Source organism: Cucurbita pepo, chromosome LG12, assembly GCF_002806865.2.
Source record: "Cucurbita pepo subsp. pepo cultivar mu-cu-16 chromosome LG12, ASM280686v2, whole genome shotgun sequence".
Taxonomy (NCBI): Eukaryota; Viridiplantae; Streptophyta; class Magnoliopsida; order Cucurbitales; family Cucurbitaceae; genus Cucurbita; species Cucurbita pepo.
The window spans coordinates 2,558,084-2,579,323 of record NC_036649.1 but is presented as its reverse complement, the minus strand read 5'-3'; the positions used below and the strand labels follow the sequence as shown (position 1 = coordinate 2,579,323).

The window sequence follows — 21,240 nt, the reverse complement described above, 5'->3', positions numbered from 1 at the left end:
TTTTATTATTAGGAATTTACATTTAAAAAGAATCTTATTTTTAGGTTTTAAATTATTGATAATAAATAATTATATTGAATTAGTTTTTTTTTTTCTTCAAAGATTTTTCACTCTTAATTATTTTTATAAATAATCATAAATAAGAAAATAATTTCATAACCAAAGCCATCTATAAAACTAAATGAAAAAGAAAGGAAAAAAGAAAAAGCAAAAATTATTTCCGTTGCCGGGAATCGAACCCGGGTCTCCTGGGTGAAAGCCAGATATCCTAACCGCTGGACGACAACGGAATTGTTGGTAATCTATGTAATTTATTAATTTATAGTATTTTGGAGAAAAATAATTGCAAAATATATATTTTCTTTGTGGTCAGGTCCAGGGGCGTGTTAGGGTTGGGTTGTCAGAATGTCATCTTCTTCCTCACGTGTTTCTCTCTCTTCGCCGGCGTTCGTCCCTCCTACAACTCGCGTACAATGGCGCCGGCGGGCATCGACTGCGTCGAACGACGGCGCGACAGAGGAACGATCGGTGGCAGATTGAGGCAGTCAGAGAAGTGCGGCGACGACGGCAGTAAGCACGAAGGGAGAGGAAAAGAAGGGGAGAGGGGGAGAGGCGTCGTCCGGCACCGTGCACGCCTCCGGCGCGATCTCCAGCGCCATATCCGCCGGAGATCCGGAAGGAGAGTCATTCTGTATGCATTTCAAGTCAATACACGACATTATTTACGGGTATGAAGTTCATACATAATGTAGGATTACATTAACAGTACTTCCTTCACAAATACATGCCAAATGAAGAAGATAACAAAAAGATTTACAAGTTTCACCATGAACAAGCATTTCTAGAAAATCTTGTGATTTTGGCAGAGAAGCCAAGCAGTTCAAATTCATAACATACTATCAGTCCTAGCAGGCAGCCTGCGGAAGAAGTTCATAGGCACTGATGGCGTTCTATTCCTGAATCTAGGATGCCTCATAACGTAGAAACCAGTGAGAAGGGACAGCATCTGGAAGGGCGTTACGTACAGCACAAGAGCAGCAATGAAGCAAAAAATTATGTATATGGCTGTTGCACGAGGATCTCGCCAGTTTAACAGTGCTTGAATTCGTTCTCCTTGAGTAGCCACATCCCCAACCACGCTTTGGATCTTTCCTGCTATAGATCTCATCCGATCGTACCTCATTCGAATGATGTCTGGACTACGATTTGTTGGAAACGAGTCGAATTCTTCGTCGAGCTCATCGGGGTGCACTGTGTCTGCATAAGAGAGTTTGGTGTCCATATGTGGAGGGTTCCGAGGGCGGTAACGCCAGTTCCAAATTCCTATAACACACATGTAGAGGAAAATTGTGGGAAGGATCAGCTCAGGAAAACAAACTAGCATCAAAAAGAGAAGATGAACCAGCACTGTAGTGATGCGGTTTTTCCACAAGCACACTTCTCCGAACCATTTTCCGACTGCTATTAATCCCGAAAAAACCGATACAATCCTGAAGAAGTTGGCCTTGCTACGTCTCATGCTCCAAAGATGAGAATTTGCATCAGACATGTACTCAACTACCTCCTTCCTAAGAGCAGGCTCAGCCCGGCTAAACCGAGCAGCTACGATGTTGACAGCCTGAAGTCGGAGTGATTCCTGTTGAGACACAGATAAGGGCCTAATGTAATGCATTTTTGGCAATAGGGGCTTTGAATACGTGAGCATCAAATTCATAAGCGATGGGCACAAGAACCGCAGGGCAAGGTGCAGCTCACCCATCTTCTTGACACCAGAAGGGTGAAGGACAAGCAATGGATATACATGTGTATATATGCGACCAGTTTCGAGAGTCGAAATACGGATCCGAATCTTCCCGATTTTTGTGTCCCTGTTACTGCTGGATTCACCAGTATGGCCATTGTCAAAAAGACCAACGGTTAGGACTGTGGAAGGATCATAAACCTCCCAGTGGTACTGCTCATTGAACTTTGGACTTAAGTTGTCGATTATTGTTCGAGTTCGAACCCATTTCTGACCATACTTCGCCACACAAAATGAATCAGTTGTACCCTTTCCATTCCTATTTTTCATTGGATGAAGCTTATCAGCACCCAGGATGCCAAGCTCCAATATACCAATTGCTGGCTTCCAAAGTTGCTTCCATGAGGGTCTGAGGTCACTACTACAGTGAGTCGACTCGTCGAGCACATGATATCCACCCTCGAGGCAAATGCGAAGATGGAGTCTACTATGGAACTTAGCCTTTTCCTTATCCTTCTCTTTATTTGCCTCCCCTGCTTCCACAGCATCTGACATAGACTTCATAAGGTTGTACCATCGGCTGCGGATAGTTCGATGATCAACACGCTTTTCAATAGAATTCAGTGGAATAACAGCCATACCTAGAGTTTCAGCCTTGTTGGGACCAATATGGTCTTCAACAGAAAGGATCAAATGGTCTTCGAAAGGCTCAGCAGCAACAAACATCAGATCTTCATTCCACAAGGCATTCATTGTTTGAGTTTTCACTGTTTTTGTTCTTAGAAATTGGCTGCCAATTTGTACCTTCACATATGGATCAGGAAAACGAGACTTATCTTGTACAATCAAATCGTGAGCTTCAACAACGTTGACACGAACATACCACAATCTCGGTGAATGATAAACTTTCGAGCGAGTAAATGCTGGAATGATTGAAGTACCATCGGTAGGAGAGATAGCATCAGAATGCCATGCCTCCGGAAAAGCCTCATCAGCTTGCGTGCCATGCCATACAGCAAGCATTAGTTCTCCCTTTTTCTTCGATCTATTCTTGTCTTCGAGGCGATACCATTCTGCAGCCAATGGACTTTCGGGTGGAACTCGAGTAGGTACTTCATGAAGATCAAAGTACAAACGCCCAACGTAATCATCTTTTAAGGTATCTTTGTCTTTAAGAGTAACTTCGAGCACTGTTGATTGCACATTCATCCCTGTGAAGGCAAATACCTCATTCCATTCAGGATTTGAATTTTTTTCAAAATGCTTCGTAGTTCCCTTGAAGTTCCCAAGTTTCACTTCAACATAAGGATCTAAACCTCCAGTCAAATCCTTGGAAGGAAGATCACGGGCTTTCACGACTCGTACGAAAAGATATTGCATCTTTTCTACAAGTTCATGTGAACTTGCAGGTCTGTTACCAAGAGCGACACGACCTCGACCAACCATCCCACCACCAAGGTAAGGACTTGTCTCTCTAATTGAATAATCATTATATTTAAATGATGATCCTGGGTATGCCTGAACAGTATTTGCAACCATTGGCTCAGGCCTCATACCATATCCTCCATAGGTCACAGCTGGTGGTACAATCTGCTGCTGCTGCTGTTGCTCCAGGGGAGGCTGCTTTGCATTGGGAAGGTGATGGAATGTCTGTCTCGATCCAGTTTTATCGCTTGAAAACAGACTCGCTACGAAGTTTGGAACTTTCTGTGTCGTTGATTGGTGTTCAGATGCAATTGGAACCAGAAAAGGATTCTTTTCTACAGAAGATTCCACTGCAGGAAGTAAACTCGAAAGCTTTTTAGAAGGATCATCAGTTACATAGACCTTAAGGCCAAGCTCTCCTTTAGTTCGCGAGAAAATGCCTCGTTTTTCGAGAGGATAATGACAAAGAACAGCCTCAGCATACGAGACAAACGAGGTCCCAGTTAGACGAACTTTTCCGAGACAGGAAGGCTTCGGGCTGTTGCTGGCTCTGTTATAACAAAAGACAAAGGCCTCTAGAGAAAGTCTGGACAGATTTTGTGGATCTGATATGTTGAAGTAGAAGCTCTCATCCCAAATAGGATTGAGATCCTTCTCCTTAGTGGTGGTACGAACTCTTTGATTGTCAAAGTGAAGCTCAACAAAAGCATTGGCTGAGCCCTGCCCATCTTTTGGCATAAGATCATGAGCACCCACTACATCCACTCCTAGCTTGAGGCTACCCATTCAACTTCTTCCAGACTACTCAAGCAACGATGAACTTCCACACAGTTGGTTCAAGAAAATTCACCTGCAACTGAAACGAGGTATTTGCTTCATTACTATATCAAACTTCGTTTTTTTGTTCAATTCTATCTTTTCAAGTTTCCAATAATCAAATGGAACCATGTGATCATCTGTAGAACCAAAAATAAAAGTATCCACAAAATTCAAAACAAAGGAATCAAGGGATCGAATTCATTTAGATTCCAAAATGAATCAAACATGCAAATATTGTAGAAAAAGTATATACAGAATCTTCAAAAAGAGAGATGAAAAATCCTTCAAAGCAAAATCATCACAAATTCTCTCCCAACTAAAACAAATCAAGGAAGAAAACCACGAAATTCCCCCAAGCGGAGTCTATCAATTTAGCTTCTTAAGCATCTTGACTCCTAACATATTTCCTTCACAAACCAAGCATCCTCTAAATTCTCCTTGGACTTTTAACAAACACTTGGCGTGCAATATCTCTCCCCACCTCAAACCCAGATTCAGCAGCCTAACCAGCCATTCCCCAACAAGAACATCTCTAAAATAATCAATCCCAGACATAAGAACCAACCACTTCCATAGCTACTTTGTACAACAAAAAAAGTCAAGGGAGGAACCAATTTCACAAAAACCATCATAATCTACACATAAAACTAAACCAGTTTCAAAATCCAGAAATTATTTCAAGCAACCAGATAGAAAATCACACAATCCACCGATAAAAAAGAAGTTAAACAATAGAACAAGAGCAAACAACGCACCTTCCCTGTTGTTGTCAGAAGAAAACGTTCCGAGTCAAAGAAGAAGGTGGAAGAGTCTCTCCGGTTGGCTTTAATGGAAGTTTTTCGAGAGGATCAAGGGAAAGAGATGAAGAGGATGAAAATCAAGTTGAAGTTGAAGTTCATCTCTGTTTGGAAGAGGAAAGTTTTGGGAGAGAAGACGGAGGAGAGGAAAGAGAGGTACGAAAGAGAGTTGAATTGTCTGAGTTTCAATATCGTTCGTATTTGTATTTTTTCAAAAAAATAATGAATTTTTATTATAAGTTAAAATGACGTGTAAATCACCCATTGGTGGAATTGCGTACTGGATTTCCTCTCGCGCCTAACAGCTGCTTTCCTAAGAGTTTCAATAATGTCTAAATTTTTTAACATTTTCATTTTAATCCTTCAAATTTATTTCAATACAACTCTCTAAGCTTTTGTCGTTAAATTTATTGATGAAAAAGTCGGTAATTGAAAATTTGGAGGTTATGTGTAATAGCTCAAGCTTACCGCTAGCACAAATTGTCAGCTTTTATCTTTTACGTATCGCCTTCAACTTCACGGTTTTACAATGTGTCTACTGGGGAGAGGTTTCTATATCCTTATAAGGAATGCTTCATTCCTCTCGTCCCCCTCTGTAATCGATGTTGGATCTTTCACACCTTTATAAGGAATGTTTTGTTTCCTCATTCTTCTCTTTAACGGATGTGGGATCTCACAATTCACTCCCTTGAGGCCAGCGTTCTCGTTGGCACACTGCTCGTTATTTGGCTCTAATACCATTTGTAACAGTCCAAGTCCACTGCCCGTTATTTGGCTTTAATACCATTTGTAACAGTCAAAGTCCACTGTTAGCAGCAATTGTCCATTTTTGCCCATTACGTACCGTTATCAACCTCACAGTTGTAAAATACTTCGTTCCTTTTTCCTAATGTGGGATCTCACACTAGGGTTAAAAAAAAAAAAAAATCATAAACAAAAGAATGAAAAACTGGAGCGGTGGGATTAAATGGAGGAAGACGACAACGTATACAGTTAACCAACGCTCTACGTGTATATAGATTTGTTCACATAAGCGAACACAATTTTCCACTTATGAATTAATGATAAAAACTCTTTTATTTTCTTACGTTACGAGAATGAGATTTGAATCTCCGACTCTACTGGAAGTAATATATATCGATTATCGTCAATATTGAGTAACATTAGAAACTCATTTAAATTAAAGTTCAGTTAAAGTACCTAATCAAAGCTTCCCAAAATTTCCGAGCTAGGTAAGTTGAATAATCAAATTTTACGGAATAAATTTGTAATTTAATCACGCTTTAAATATTAATTAATTCGACATGACTTGACCCATCCTATTTTATAAAATATATTAACGATTGAGACTTATTAAAACTTTGGGAGTAAATAAAGTAATTTTCAAAATTTAAAGTTTAGTCATTAAAAAGGATTTTTTAAAAATCTCAAGTCAATGAAATATTAATTAAAAATCAATTAATAATATATAAAAAAATAAAAATAATAACAAGCTGTAATTTAATTTCAATAATAATAAATAAAAAAAAAAAGCTCATTTAGTGCCAATTTAAAAACCCTAAAAAAGGTTTTTATTTTTATTTTTTTATTTTTTTAATTTTATTTTGAAAAATTACAGGGGTCGTCGTTGACTCTATTGTCTCCATCTGTGTGATTTGGCATTTTAAACATTTTAATTTTATTTTTTATGAATTAATTATTTTCCCAATGGAATAATTGACCTTATAAACGCCAAAAGTATAAAATAAAATTATATATATATATAATTTTATTTATTTATTATTTTATGGTTGAACCATTCATTTCAAGTCAAAATTAGTGGAAACCTTCATAAACAATTATAAATAAGGAAAATTCAATGTAAATTTCTAAATACGGTGATGAGGTGACCTTACAGTATGATGGTTCCATGCACGTTCTTACATTTTAGTTACAAATGGTGAAAATAGTTAGAGTCGTAAGAATAAGGAAAAAACTTCTCCTTTTAAGTTACAACCGTGTATTTATGCAATAGTTGACTTTTTTTTTTTTTGTCAATTCGAATTGAAAGTTGTTGAATCAAGATCGATAAGTTTTTTCGGATTGAAACACTCCTCCTAGGTAAAGAATTGTCCACCGACCTTACCCTCTTCGGTCTTGGGTGAAGTGGGTATATGGGTTTTTTAGCCCTTGACCTAAACGATCATAAGTAGGCTGATCGAGCCTAAGAACAAATTAAGCCTAGACCGATAATTACTAAGAAACAAAGATCAAAACGTTATTTTACCCATAAAAAAAATAAAATAAAGTAATGCAAATAATATAATTTTATTTGCATCTAGTCCACATGACGTGGTAGAAAATTACAAAAATAATGTTTTTTTCTCGCAAGAAAAGAATAAATTTAATTTAATAATATATAATTACGTAGAGATAGAAAGAGATATGTTTTACATATTTTAGATTTTTTTATTTAAAAAAAAGTAAAAATTAAAAAAGTTTTGTTTTTAACTTTTTTTTTTTAAATTTTAGTTTATAAATATTATTTTAGTGTTTGTATGGTGTTTCTTCTTATTTTTAATCCAAACTGCATATTAAAAAAATTAATTCATTTACACGTGGCAAATTTAAATAGAAAAATATTTTTAGTGGTTGAATTGTTTAATAGTATAATAATAAATAATAATAATATATACACGTGGCAAAAATTGGAAATATGAATTTAATAAAAATGTTTTTATCAAATTAAATTTAAAAAGACATTATACTTATTCCCATAAATAAGTCAATAAATAGTCGTTTCACGTAACTCTTAATTAATTATTATTTTCTAATATGGTTTTAGTTTTTATATAACGGGTTAAAAATTTTATTTTTTAAATAAATATTTCAACTTAAGTGTAATAGAACAATTTTGAACAGTATATTATTCTCACTCTTTTATATATTTTAAACTTTGAATTACAAATACTTATAATAATATTTTTTTTATAATTAACTTAACCATTCTTCTTGAAACTTTTAAAATTTAAATTATAATTTCGTCATTATTATTTATAAAATACTATAATTTATTTTTATAATATATATTAAATTTAACATCATGTGTACAGGTGAGAGATTTAAATTTGATATTCGAGAATATAATTTATTCGAAAGTATAAGTCAAGGTTAGAATTAGTCTAACTTTATGGTGTATAGAGAAGACTTGAGCAAAGTCTCCTAAAGTTGGAAGAGGGTGGCCATTAAAATTAAATATGATGAATTAGTATTGTATGACTAAATGATGTCATAATTGATTTTTTAAGTGTTGGTGGGTTACTAGTTATGAGTCGTTGAAGAAAGGTGATCCAAACGCACCCAAACGCACCGTCCAATACGGTTAGCTTGTTACGACTTCACTTTAGTATTTGTCAATACGGTTAGCTTGGTACAACTTCAATTTAATACTTGCATTCAACAGACGATGTGTTTAAAGCTTGAGATGAATTCATCATCCTATGGTTTGATCAACGATTGCTAGTGAATTGCAGCCAAAAATTCAAAATGAGAATGAAATTTTGGAGTTAGCATCATTAATTTTGCATATAATATGCAAGATTAATGATGCGATTCACGGGTTTGCTTTGTATGATCTATTCTTCGACCCTTGCCTATAAGCTTTATTGGTGAGTTACGCTCATCAAGCCCTTAACGTGTCGTATTTTGGTTGAGTTTAACATACTTTCAGCCCTTCTACTACCCATCTGTACGATTTTGTTAAGTTCCACGGTAAAGAAAAGGCTCTACACGAGATCCTATTCTGTAACGTGGTGGCAGGTGGATGTCTTGAACTTGAGCTTGTGAAAGACTCTTTATCACTCCTTTCGTTTAATCACTTAAAAGAAGACTCGACGTTCTTCAAAAAGTTGAGAAATTCTATTTTTGCTAGAGACTAATTAATTCAGATTTAAATTGAGAGAAAAATTGCTATAATGATCTTTACTAGCTGAAATTCATGTGTTTTTATAGAGCGATCTGTTGTTAAAACATCTTTTGGAGCCTTGAGAGGTTGAAAATACAGAAAGCCACAAGCTAACTACTTCACTGGCATAGACCATGAAAGATTGTGCAAACATGGAGGCAGATCATTCAGAAGCATTCATATTCACCTCTTATCTTTCAATTAGCATTAAAATGGATGGCTAACAAATACGTACCTCATCCACATCCAAAGGAGAACGCCTCGTAGTTGATAGGTTTCGATATCCAGTTCTTAAACGCTGATTGTTCCTTGAAAACTTTAGATGTTAAATGGTAATCTTGAGATCCATCCTGCATTGGAATAAAACATGAGGCTGGCATCATTATCACATGTAAAGTGTACAATTTAGAGGGGAAAATGAAAGCTACTTTCTACAATTTCAGGTGTTTTATATTTCAGAACGATGGACTAGTTACTTGTGAGATCTCACATCGGTTGATGAGGAGAACGAAACATTCTTTATAAGAGCATGGAAACCACTAACTAGGAGACGCGTTTTAAAAGCTTTGAGGGGAAGGCCGAAAGGAAAAGCCCAAAGAGAACTGTTCTACTAGCAGTGGACTTGGGCCGCTACATTACTTTTACTTTTCGGAGTGACACAGTTACGATAACGAAAAGTAGGAAAGTGAGAACCTGCTATGCTACAGCTAGTGTTGAATAATTTCTTGGGACACTACCTAGTTCTATGAGCAATGGCTTGCCCGGTACTGCCAGAAGATGAAACCTAGACAAACGCCATGACAAAAGCTCAAGTCTGCAATGCTAACAACATTAAATCCTCTACTAGAAACATTTGCTATATTCTCAATATGAACTAAATGTGTCCAAACTTTCAGCACATCCATTGCTGAGGGTATCTCTTTTCTAATCTTTTTCTTTTTCAGAGCAATAACATCATGACGGTCAGCAAAGAACACGAAGAATCTTCATCTCTTATGGGTGTCCAGGAAAGCTTGTGCCCACCTCAAACACCAAAAATCCCTTGACCCATTTATGTGGGTCAAGTTTGAGATTTGACTATCACTAAGCCCTATAATATCATATAGACCAAAAGTTTCCGATTTATTGTCCCAAGTTTGTAAACCAAAGGATCTTGAACTGATGACCATATGCTTGAATTCAAATTCTTCACCGAATCCAACCCTTGGGGTTGACTTGAATGTGAAGGACTTCATTTGATGCATCACAATATAATAGTGCATGATAAACAATGTCAGTAAATTTATAATGCGGGACCTCTACAGATGAGACTTAGTGACAGTTTTCCTTCAAGGTTCAAGGTGTTCAGACTAAACAGAAATAAAATTTACCTTCAGCGTTCTATAAGAGATGTTGCTGGCAAGAAATTTAGTAGGGCATACACTTTTAAGCGACCAGAACATTTCCAGTAACCGCTTCCTGAGATATTGATATAATGCTGATCAGAATAGATCAACTATGTTCACAAGCTAGTCAAACCATGCTTAAAGTGATAACATTACTTGCATAAAGATGACTCAGTTGATGGATACTGCGCCCCTTTAGCAGAGGCTCCTTGCTTTCTTCCAATAGTTCCAAGGACGACCTCATGCAAGCCAGACTTATTCCAACAAATAGAGTACCTGTAAGTTCGCCAGGAAGATTAATTTAACCATATGATCGATTACAAGACAACTCTTGCAGATACATTTGATCTAGTTGAGACAGTACCCGCAAGTTATCGTGTTTAAAGCAGACTCCGAGTGTTGGAACTCCTTTGGTGGTACTGGAGCTGTGCAAAACAGTGGCTGCAAATCCACTTAACACAAAGAATTAAAAAAAAGTTATAAAGCATAAAATTGTCATCCTGTCCTGCCATATTGTGTACCTAAGTCAGTGCTTAATGTACCTGGTTCACCTTTAAGGGAGTCGTTAGCTCATTCGAAAATGGCTGTACTCGATCACATATTGCTCTTTTCACTTGTTCCTTCAGTGTACAATTTTTGGCACTATGAGGGGACAATCCAACTGTTATAGAGGAAAGATAAACAGGCTGAAGAAAGTACGAGAGAAGAGCTCCTGATACAAGATGAGAAGAAACCATCTCAGTTGATGCATAAATAAAGCATTTGTACATTACAAATTCAAACCATAAAATAGTCCCGCAAATAGTGATGCAGAACACCATTATAAAAACTAAAAAGCAAAAGATAAATCGATACGCACGTATAGTAGCTAAGTCAGAAATTACATAATCCAAGCATGCTCAAATAACTAACAGAACAGAAGATGAAAGTTGTGACTAACAATAACTCACACAAAAAACACGTGTATTTGGCAATATGCTTGTGCTACAAAATAAATGTCATTTCAACATTAAGTCACCGGATTATAACTTATTATCATCCAGCCAAGCTCACTGCAGCATGGTAATAGTAAGGTTAACTTCTACTGTTATGGTTCTACCACATAACACACCTTGAACTCCAGCTACATTCCATCGAGCTATCTTGTCAGAACAGCTAACTGACAATGTTGTATCACCACGACCAGGCTTCCTCTGAACCAAACCTATGCACTGTGAATCATCCCCTGAAATTTGAATCCACCCATACATTCTTAAACATGAAACATAAGCAAGAAATCACTATCTTCCATTTTAGCCTGTGGTAGTGTATCCATACCTTCATCAATCAAACATGGTGGCGTATCCTCTGTTCTAGGTTCGACGTCTCTGGGAGTTGAAGATGAAGCATCCCCACCTTGCATAAACCCAAGAAAGAACAAACAATTTGATGCACATGCATTGTATTCCCAAATTCATATACGAAACTTTCTTTTAAAAAATCAATATTCAATTCATGGAAATTGGAAAATATACATGGTAACTGAGATATGTATAAATGCAATTTCCAGCCCTTTCTCATGACATATTTTTGTTCAGCCCCAGCCTCCTCATCTAACTGAAACAAAAAGTTTATTACATTGTCACACCTCATCTTCTTCGTTTTGTGATGTTCACTCTCGCAGTTGTTCTGGGACAAATGTTGAATCTGTGTGTAGAAGAACCTGGTAAACAGAGTCAGATTGGGAAAAGAACAAAGTTAATTGTTGGAGGATGAAAGTCCCACATACGCTAATTTAGGGAATGATCATGGGTTTATAATCAAGGAATACTCTCTCCATTGGTTTGAGGCCTTTTTCGTCTAACATAGTATCAGAGCCAATCATCTAACATTAATAAGCTCATCTCAAATACATAATATCTCAAACTACAAAATCTCACTGGCACAGTGACAAAATAAACGCCTAGAAACCAAAAGCGCAAACGTAATAATTTATCACTCACTAGAGACCAAAAGTATACCAAATCATAGAAAATGTTCATACAAATCAAAGAAAGCAACAAAAACGCAGAATTAAGAAAAAACCTCATTAAAGCTCTCCGAGCAATTATTTCGGCGTGTGAATCATTCACAACGTCACCATTTGAGCTTAACTGCGAGCGACCGAGACACTTAGTCCCCGTCCCTAACGCCACAACTTCCAAACCTAAATCGATAACAAAATAGAAAACATTTAAAAACAGTTCGAGTAACTTTCATCAGGAACTAGAATCAACAGAAACGCGGAACACTGATCGAAAAACAAAAACGAATAGGATACTTTCACTACCAGTAGAGTTAACACCTTCAAAATCGCACATAAAACAGGAAACGGAGGGGAAATTGGTAGGGTTTTGAAAGGGAACCTTGTGCGGAAGGAGATGAAACGAGAAATGCAGCCAATACAGTGACTTCACGACCCTGAGGTTTGCCTTTCTTCGGGAGAGAGTTGTAGATCGAGAATATCTTCTCCGAAATCGTCTCTCCCCAGCTCTCCGAAGAAGAGGATGAACAGAAGCAATCCTCCATTTTTCCTTCCTCCCTCACGCTGTTACACACAACTGAACTAAGGGTGTTAAGAAAAATGTTAAATTAAAAAAAAAAAAAAAAAGTTAAATTAAAAATTACAATAATACCCTCAAATAAAAAAAATTAAATAATGCTTTTTTAATAATAATAATAATAATAAAAAAAGGTTTAAAGCAATAAATATCGACGGGCTGAAGGAAAAATAGACCGTTGAAATCGTTGCTTTCACCTTCCCGCCATTTTCTTCTCTCTCATTTTCTCTCTCACCATGCTAACGTTTCAGGTTGCAGCAATGGAAGCTCTGACGTACAATCTTCTTCCACTTCTCCACCTTGCTCCGTTCGCCGATTTCAGATTCTCTCGCTCGACGGTCTTCTTCACTGCCTCCCGCGAAAACAGCACCTCTTGCCTTTACGCACAGCTTCAAATCTCGGAGTCTTTCTTCACCATCTTGTCCACTAATCCCAATGGCCCTGAAGAACTTCGTTCCTCTCTTCAGATCGACGAATTCTTTTTCGCCATCTCCCTTACCGGTACCGACAATATCCTCCTCACCGCTCTCATCCCGGATGAGCCTTTCTGCACCAACCTCTTTTTCACAAATAGTATGTTCCTCTCTTAACGCCTTTGATTTTCTCAAGATTTTCGGCTCTCATTTTAATTTTTTTCTGTTTTCTTGGTGAATCTGCGATTTCTTGTTTGTTATTTCGTGAATCTGACTGGATAATCGAGGAAAATTTGAACANTTTTTTTTTTTTTTTTTTTTTTTTTTTTTTTTTTCCTTCAATTCAGCAAAGACTAGTGGATAAACGTATGCGGAATGGATCTCAGCTACGAATTGGATAGACTGTGAACAAAATCCCTAAATTTTCGTTTCGATTAGTTCGCTTAAATCTGTCCATTTTCGGATTGGTTTCGTTGCCGTATCTTCATGTTTCACAAATGATTTTCTCAAGATTTTCGGTTCTGATTTTACTTTTCTTCTGCTTTCTTGGTGAATCTGCGATTTCTTGTTTGTTATTTCGAGAATCTGAGTGGATAATTGAGGAAATTTCGAACATTCTGTATTTTAGGGTTTTTTCTTCTTCAATTCAGCAAAGACGAGTGGATTAACGTATTGGGAATGGATCTCATCTACGAATTGGATAGACTATGAACAAAATCCCTAAAGTTTCATTTCGATTAGTTCGCTTAAATGTGTCAATTTTCAGATTGTTTTCGTTGCCGTATCTTCGTGGTTCTTGACTCGAGTTCTTGATTTTTCATTTTGATTTTAGGCATTGGGCATTTAAAATATAACACTATATTGGCGATGGGTCCTACCCCTAATACTAACGTTCCTGAAATGGACGACGGACCATTTGTCGCTATTGATGCAGAATGGTTCAGAGACATTGCAACAAGATTATGTGCCTTCAATACTAGAAGTAACTCCATTTCTTCTCCCCATGTGCAGTCTTGCGAACACTTATACATAGTGTAATCCATGTCTTCTTGAAAGTTTATGAAAGCTTGTCTTCTCTAACAGTCTGGGTTACTGCAACGGTTTCAAAAGTGACATTCTCTGCTATACTAATGGAGTTCGCCCTTCCTGCGGAGGTACACAATCTATCTATCCCTTGAAAGTTGAGGAAACTTTTCAAATATTTGAATTGAATCCATCCCTTCGATGAATAAACCTGTGTTTAAACTTTTGAAGTGTTATTTCCTTCTTCATTAGCATTTATAGTCACATTTTGGATCTTATGCTATTTTTCAAGTATACATGTGAAGGGAGTGTTAAGAATTTAAATAAGTGATCCGAGGAATTTTCACAATGGTATGATATTGTCCAATTTGCATGGTTTTGCTTTGGGCTTCCCCAAAAGGTCTCGTACCAATGGAGATACTATTCCCAATGGTATGATATTGTCCAATTTGCATGGTTTTGCTTTGGGCTTCCCAAAAGGCCTCGTACCAATGGAGATAGTATTCCCAATGGTATGATATTGTCCAATTTGCATGGTTTTGCTTTGTGCTTCCCAAAAGGCCCCATACCAATGGGGATAGTATTCCTCACAATTTGCATGGTTTTGCTTTGTGCTTCCCAAAAGGCCTCATACCAATAGAGATAGTATTCCATGGTGGTTTTGCTTTGTGCTTCCAAAAGGCCTCGTACCAATGAAGATAGTATTCCATGGTGGTTTTGCTTTGTGCTTCCCAAAAAGCCTCATACCAATGGAGATAGTATTCATGGTTTTGGTTTGTGCTTCCCAAAAGGCCTCGTATTAATGGAGATAGTATTCCATGGTTTTGCTTTGTGCTTCCTAAAAGGCCTCATACCAATGGAGATAGTATTCCTCACAATTTGCATGGTTTTGCTTTGTGCTTCCCAAAAGACCTCATACCAATAGAGATCGTATTCCATGGTTTTGCTTTGTGCTTCCCAAAATGCCTCATACCAATGGAGATCGTATTCCATGGTTTTGCTTTGTGCTTCCCAAAAGGCCTCATATCAATGGAGATAGTATTCCATGGTTTTGCTTTGTGCTTCCCAAAAGGCCTCATATGAATGGAGATAGTATTCCATGGTTTTACTCTGTGTTTCCCAAAAGGCCTCATGCCAATGGAGATAGTATTCCTCACTTACCAAAAGGCCTTATACCCATGGCTAAGTTTAGGGCATGAATCTGATACCATGTTAGGAATAACGACTCTCCACAATGGTATGATATTGGCTTCCCAAAAGGCCTCATACCAATGGAGATAGTATTCCTCACTTACCAAAAGGCCTCATACCCATGGCTAAGTTTAGGGCATGAATCTGATACCATGTTAGGAATCACGACTCTCCAAAATGGTATGATATTGTCCACTTTGAGTATAAGCTCTCATGGTTTTGCTTGGGCTTCCCCAAAAGGCCTCATACCAATGGAGATAGTATTTCTCACTTATAAACTCATAATCTTCCACTAAATTAACCAACGTGGGATTCACTCTCAATAATCCTCAACAGAACCTACTAGTATAAACTCAACATACGTAGAAGACACGAGACTTCAAACTGTATCTTTCCTAATATAATAAATATTGATAGTCGCTGGTTGGATTTTACTCTTATTCTGACCTCACAAATGAAGGACAAGTGTGAATATAAATATACAATGAAATATATTAGATATGGTTAGTTTAAGCTTTTGAATTTAGTGGTAGGCTAGTCATGCTATTAGAGTAAATACGAGTTTGTATTATTTCTTCCTTGATTTAAGATTGATGGTCACTTGTTAGGAGCTCGAATGGTATGAACACAATTATGATCAAACGATCAAACCTAATTGTTTAGGTTTTTTAGATTTGTTGTTACTTTACCTAGTGTAATGATCAATGAAATGCAAACTTGCATGCAGGACAAACGGTGCGTTATTGGAGGTTCTAATTTTGGTGATGGAATCAAGTTTCCAGTCACTCTGATTCCATTGAACTTTTTTATTCAAGCATCATATCTAGACAATATGGTGTATTTTTATATGTCATCTGGTGGGAACACTTTTGTGAAATTCGAAACCGGGCGATGGACAAACATTGTGGCCTTCAACCCCGAAGATCGGTGGGAAGTTCTACCGAAGTAGAACGGTAAGAGGCTATAAGAATGGCAGTGAAATGTATATATATACAGGTGTTAGTGAAATTTGGAGAATAGATCGATAGAATACAAATGTCGATAATTGATAATAATAGATCATGTCGATTTTTTGTAGTAAGTTACACAATTTTGAATAAAAAATGTTGAATTTTTTGGACATTTTTAGGTTTTATCCCACTACAAAGCTATGATCTTATGAATGTAAGAAAGATAAGTCTGTGCATTTGTGTATAGACTCTCGGGACTTAAACAAGATGATAGTAAAGAACAAATATTCACTTCCTTAAATAGATGATTTATTCGACCAATTTCATGGAGTAACTGTATTTTCAAGAATTAACAAAATGAGACTACGATATTTCCATAATAACTTTCAAACATAGGCATGAGCCTCGAGAGTTTGAAGTGTGACTTTTGGCTTTAACGAATACTTTTTTTAAGACATGCTTATAAGAGACGAGGTCTTAGTGAACCAAACAATCTAAACGGTGATGGAGCAGTAACTAAGTGGTTTATTACTCGCCTTGTCACTTCTTCAAAATAGTCACACCCTAGAAAAAGATAATAATATGATAAACCATTGCCGCTAAATTATGAAATTTTGAAAAGTTTCATTTTAATATGAAGTAATGATATATTTTTTCTTTTCAAAAAACTCGAGGACTTTTCCATTAAATTCATAGATACTCGAGGACTTTTCCATTAAATTCATAGATAGAAAATTTGAGGTTAGTTTCAATTTTTATATCTCAAAACTTTGATGTTTTTAGAATTTAAAATATAAGTTGGTAGACCATTTACATGTTGAAATGACAGAGTTGGTCTGAGGCTCTAGATTTTTTTAAAAGAATTGAGATGGTCAAGTTGGTCTAAGGTGTTAGATTAAGATTCCATTTTTCATAAGGTAACATTGGAGAATTTTTTTCGTTTCTTGAATGAGCTCCACTGGTCTCTTACTATACTCACTAGAAACTCTAGTAAACACTCGTTGAACTACTCCGAGTAAAGCTCTTAAGCTATGTGCTCATCACATTCCAAAACCTTACCAATTGTATGAAATTAAGTTCTCTCTAGCCTTTGAGTTCTACGCCCCATGCACTCCTATTCCATAGATGTACGTCACACCCTTGGGGTGTTAAAATGTCAAGTAGGGGTATTTTTGTCATTTATCATGCTACTTAATTTTATTTTCATTGGACAAAAGAGCGCAGTCTCTTGACCCTAGTTTGTCTCTTTATGACACTTACTCTAGATCTGTTCCCATCCTTGATTAGTAAGTAATTGCATGTTGAGATGGTTGAATTGGTCTAAGGTGCAAAATTAAGGTTTTGGTCCAAAGGGTGTGAGTTTAAATCCTACTCTCAACAATGTTTTTGATTCATTTCCCAAAAGAGGTACAATTGGTGTGTTTTTTTTTATGTATTTTAAACGAGCACCAATGGGACATGCATAAGAAAACAAGTGGAGCTCTCGACCCTAGTTTGGTTATCTATGACATCTGCTCCAGATTTGATCCCGACCTTGATTTGTGATCGCATGTTGAGATGGCCGAGTTGGTCTAAGGTGCCAGATTAAGGTTCTGGTCCAACAGGGTGTGGGTTCAAATCCCACTCTCAACAATGTTTTTCTTTCATTTCCAAAAGAGGTACAATTGGTGTGTTTTCTGTATTTTAAACGAGAATGGGACGGCATAAGAAAAATAGCGGAGCTCTCGACCTTGATTTGTGATTGCATGTTGAGATGGCCGAGTTGGTTTAAGGCGCTATCCCACTCTCAACAATGTTTCTCTTTCATTTCCAAAAGAGATACAATTGGTGTGTTTTTTTGTATTTTAAATGAGCACGAATGGGACGAGCATAAGAAAAATAGCGGAGCTCTCGACCCTAGTTTGGTTCTCTATGACACCTGCTTTAGATTTGATCCTGACCCTCGACCCTAGTGTTTGGTTCTCTATGACACTTGCTCTAGTTTGGTTCTCTATATGACACTTGCTCTAGTTTGGTTCTCTATGACACCTGCTCTAGTTTGGTTCTCTATGACACCTGCTCCAGATTTGATCCTGACCCTAGTTTGGTTCTCTATGACACCTGCTCCAGATTTGATCCTGACCCTAGTTGACCCTAGTTTGGTTCTCTATGACACCTGCTCCAGATTTGATCCTGACCCTAGTTTGGTTCTCTATGACACTACTCCAGATTTGATCCTGACCTTGATTAGTGATTGCAGGTTGAGATGGCCAAGTTGGTCCAAGGCGCCAGCACCAGATTAAGGTTTTGGTCCGAAAGGGCATGGGTTCAAATCCCAAAAGAGATACAATTGGTGTGTTTTTTGTATTTTAAACGAGCACGAATGGGACGTGCATAAGAAAAATAGCGGAGCTTTCGACCCTAGTTTGGTTATCTATGACACCTGCTCTAGATTTGCTCTCGACCTTGATTTATGATTGCATGTTGAGATGGCCGAGTTGGCCTTTCTCGACCCTAGTTTGGTTATCTATGACACCTGCTCTAGATTTGCTCTCGACCTTGATTTATGATTGTATGTTGAGATGGCCGAGTTGGCCTTTCTCGACCCTAGTTTGGTTATCTATGACACCTGCTCTAGATTTGCTCTCGACCTTGATTTATGATTGTATGTTGAGATGGCCGAGTTGGCCTTTCTCGACCCTAGTTTGGTTATCTATGACACCTGCTCTAGATTTGCTCTCGACCTTGATTTATGATTGTATGTTGAGATGGCCGAGTTGGCCTTTCTCGACCCTAGTTTGGTTATCTATGACACCTGCTCTAGATTTGCTCTCGACCTTGATTTATGATTGTATGTTGAGATGGCCGAGTTGGTCTAAGGCGCTAGATTAAGGTTCTGGTCCGAAAGGGCGTGGGTTTAAATCCCACTCTCAAAAAGTTTTTGTTTCATTTTCCAAAGAGGTACAATTAAGAAATTAACGTTCTGGTCCGAAAGGGCGTGGGTTCAAATCCCACTCTCAACAATGTTTAATAATGTTTTTGTTTCATCCGAAAGGGCATGGGTTCAAATCCCACTCTCAACAAGTTTTTGTTTCATTTTCCAAAGAGGTACAATTAAGAAAAATAGCGGAGCTCTCAACCCTAGTTCGGTTATCTATGACACCTGCTCCAGATTTGCTCCCGACCTTGATTCATGATTGCATGTTGAGATGGCCGAGTTGGTTTAAGGCGCTATCCCACTCTCAACAATGTTTCTCTTTCATTTCCAAAAGAGATACAATTGGTGTGTTTTTTTGTATTTTAAATGAGCACGAATGGGACGAGCATAAGAAAAATAGCGGAGCTCTCGACCCTAGTTTGGTTCTCTATGACACCTGCTTTAGATTTGATCCTGACCCTCGACCCTAGTGTTTGGTTCTCTATGACACTTGCTCTAGTTTGGTTCTCTATATGACACTNCTAAGGCGCTAGATTAAGGTTCTGGTCCGAAAGGGCGTGGGTTTAAATCCCACTCTCAAAAAGTTTTTGTTTCATTTTCCAAAGAGGTACAATTAAGAAATTAACGTTCTGGTCCGAAAGGGCGTGGGTTCAAATCCCACTCTCAACAATGTTTAATAATGTTTTTGTTTCATCCGAAAGGGCATGGGTTCAAATCCCACTCTCAACAAGTTTTTGTTTCATTTTCCAAAGAGGTACAATTAAGAAAAATAGCGGAGCTCTCAACCCTAGTTCNGATTCATTTCCCAAAAGAGGTACAATTGGTGTGTTTTTTTTTATGTATTTTAAACGAGCACCAATGGGACATGCATAAGAAAACAAGTGGAGCTCTCGACCCTAGTTTGGTTATCTATGACATCTGCTCCAGATTTGANGTTATCTATGACACCTGCTCCAGATTTGCTCCCGACCTTGATTCATGATTGCATGTTGAGATGGCCGAGTTGGTCTAAGGCGCCCGATTAAGGTTCTGGTCCGAAAGGGTGTGGGTTTAAATCCCACTCTCAATAATGTTTTTCTTTCATTTCCAAAAGAGGTACAATTGGTGTGTTTTTTGTATTTTAAACGAGCACGAATGGGACGTGCATAAGAAAAATAGCTCTCGACCCTAGTTTGGTTATCTATGACACTTGCTCCAGATTTGCTCCTTACCTTGATTTGTGATTGCATGTTGAGATGGCTGAGTTGGTCTAAGGCGCCAGATTAATTAAAGTCCAAATCTCACTCTTAACAATCTTTTTGTTTCATTTCCAAAAGAGGTACAATTGGTGTGTTTTTTGTATTTTAAAGGATTGTGCATAAGAAAAATAGCGGAGTTCTAGACCCTAGTTTGGTTATCTATGACACCTAGTTTGGTTATCTATGACACCTACTCCAGATTTGCTCCCGACCTTGATTTGTGATCTCATGTTGAGATGATCGAGTTGGTCTAAGGCGCCAGATTAAGGTTCTGGTCCGAAAGGTCGTGGGTTCAAATCCCACTCTCAACAATGTTTTTGGTTTCACTTCGTATTTTAAACGAGCACGAATGAGAAGTGCATAAGAAAAATAGTGGAGCTCTCGACCCTAGTTTGGTTCCCTATGACACCTGTTCTAGATTTGCTCCTTACCTTGATTTGTAATTGTATGTTGAGATGGTCGAGTTGGTCTAAGGTGCCAGATTAAGCTTTTGGTTCAAAAGGTCGTGGGTTCAAATCCCACTCTCAAACAAAAACCTTCGTATTTTAAACGAGAACGCTTGAGACGTGCATAAGAAAAATAGTGGAGCTCTCGACCCTAGTTTGGTTCTCTATGACACCTGCTCCTAGTGGAGCTCTCGACCCTAGTTTGGTTCTCTATGACACCTGCTCCAGATTTGCTCCCGACCTTGATTAGTGGTTGCATGTTGAGATGGCCGAGTTGGTCTAAGGCGCCAGATTAAGGTTCTGGTCCGAAAGGTCGTGGGTTCAAATCCCACTCTCAACAATGTTTTTGGTTTCACTTCGTATTTTAAACGAG

At 37.6% G+C, this 21,240-nt stretch overlaps 3 protein-coding genes, 1 long non-coding RNA gene and 3 other non-coding genes across 7 annotated transcripts; 4 read left to right on the top strand and 3 right to left on the bottom strand.

The window, feature by feature from the left end:
- Positions 1 to 218: 218 nt before the first annotated feature.
- Positions 219 to 290, bottom strand: TRNAE-UUC. Its single transcript has one exon. It is a non-coding gene; the product is annotated as a tRNA-Glu (tRNA).
- A 431-nt stretch (positions 291 to 721) lies between these two features.
- Positions 722 to 4,860, bottom strand: LOC111806818 (FT-interacting protein 1-like). The gene is made up of 2 exons (XM_023692300.1): positions 4,741 to 4,860; positions 722 to 4,022 (listed from the first exon to the last, which is right to left on the bottom strand). Exon 2 carries the CDS (start codon positions 3,950 to 3,952, stop codon positions 887 to 889), a length of 3,066 nt encoding a protein of 1,021 aa, XP_023548068.1. The 5' UTR covers positions 3,953 to 4,022; positions 4,741 to 4,860; the 3' UTR covers positions 722 to 886.
- On the top strand, positions 3,929 to 5,104 carry LOC111806820. Its single transcript, XR_002816883.1, has 2 exons — positions 3,929 to 4,032; positions 4,759 to 5,104. It is a non-coding gene; the product is annotated as an uncharacterized LOC111806820 (long non-coding RNA).
- A 3,623-nt stretch (positions 5,105 to 8,727) lies between these two features.
- LOC111806493 (tRNA-specific adenosine deaminase 1) lies at positions 8,728 to 12,675 on the bottom strand. Its single transcript, XM_023691833.1, is given in 10 exon segments — positions 8,728 to 9,075; positions 10,096 to 10,183; positions 10,267 to 10,386; positions 10,475 to 10,551; positions 10,653 to 10,822; positions 11,222 to 11,368; positions 11,371 to 11,505; positions 11,625 to 11,812; positions 12,175 to 12,295; positions 12,495 to 12,675. Coding segments are annotated over 10 exon segments (1,323 nt in total). The 5' UTR covers positions 12,658 to 12,675; the 3' UTR covers positions 8,728 to 8,961.
- A 244-nt stretch (positions 12,676 to 12,919) lies between these two features.
- On the top strand, positions 12,920 to 16,366 carry LOC111807661. Its single transcript, XM_023693477.1, has 4 exons — positions 12,920 to 13,262; positions 13,935 to 14,084; positions 14,186 to 14,256; positions 16,044 to 16,366. Exons 1-4 carry the CDS (start codon positions 12,926 to 12,928, stop codon positions 16,263 to 16,265), a joined length of 780 nt encoding a protein of 259 aa, XP_023549245.1. The 5' UTR covers positions 12,920 to 12,925; the 3' UTR covers positions 16,266 to 16,366.
- Positions 16,367 to 17,817: 1,451 nt separating this feature from the next.
- Positions 17,818 to 17,898, top strand: TRNAL-AAG. The gene has a single exon. It is a non-coding gene; the product is annotated as a tRNA-Leu (tRNA).
- Positions 17,899 to 21,126: 3,228 nt separating this feature from the next.
- Positions 21,127 to 21,207, top strand: TRNAL-AAG. The gene has a single exon. It is a non-coding gene; the product is annotated as a tRNA-Leu (tRNA).
- Positions 21,208 to 21,240: the final 33 nt, after the last annotated feature.

What these genes read in the sequence shown, in the direction of transcription:
- LOC111806818 (XM_023692300.1), bottom strand. Translation starts at nt 3,952, where the DNA reads ATGGGTAGCCTCAAGCTAGGAGTGGATGTAGTGGGTGCTCATGATCTT.
- LOC111807661 (XM_023693477.1), top strand. Translation starts at nt 12,926, where the DNA reads ATGCTAACGTTTCAGGTTGCAGCAATGGAAGCTCTGACGTACAATCTT. An exon ending in ATGTGCCTTCAATACTAGAA is followed by an intron (nt 14,085 to 14,185) that starts GTAACTCCATTT and finishes CTTCTCTAACAG; the next exon opens with TCTGGGTTACTGCAACGGTT. An exon ending in AGTTCGCCCTTCCTGCGGAG is followed by an intron (nt 14,257 to 16,043) that starts GTACACAATCTA and finishes ACTTGCATGCAG; the next exon opens with GACAAACGGTGCGTTATTGG.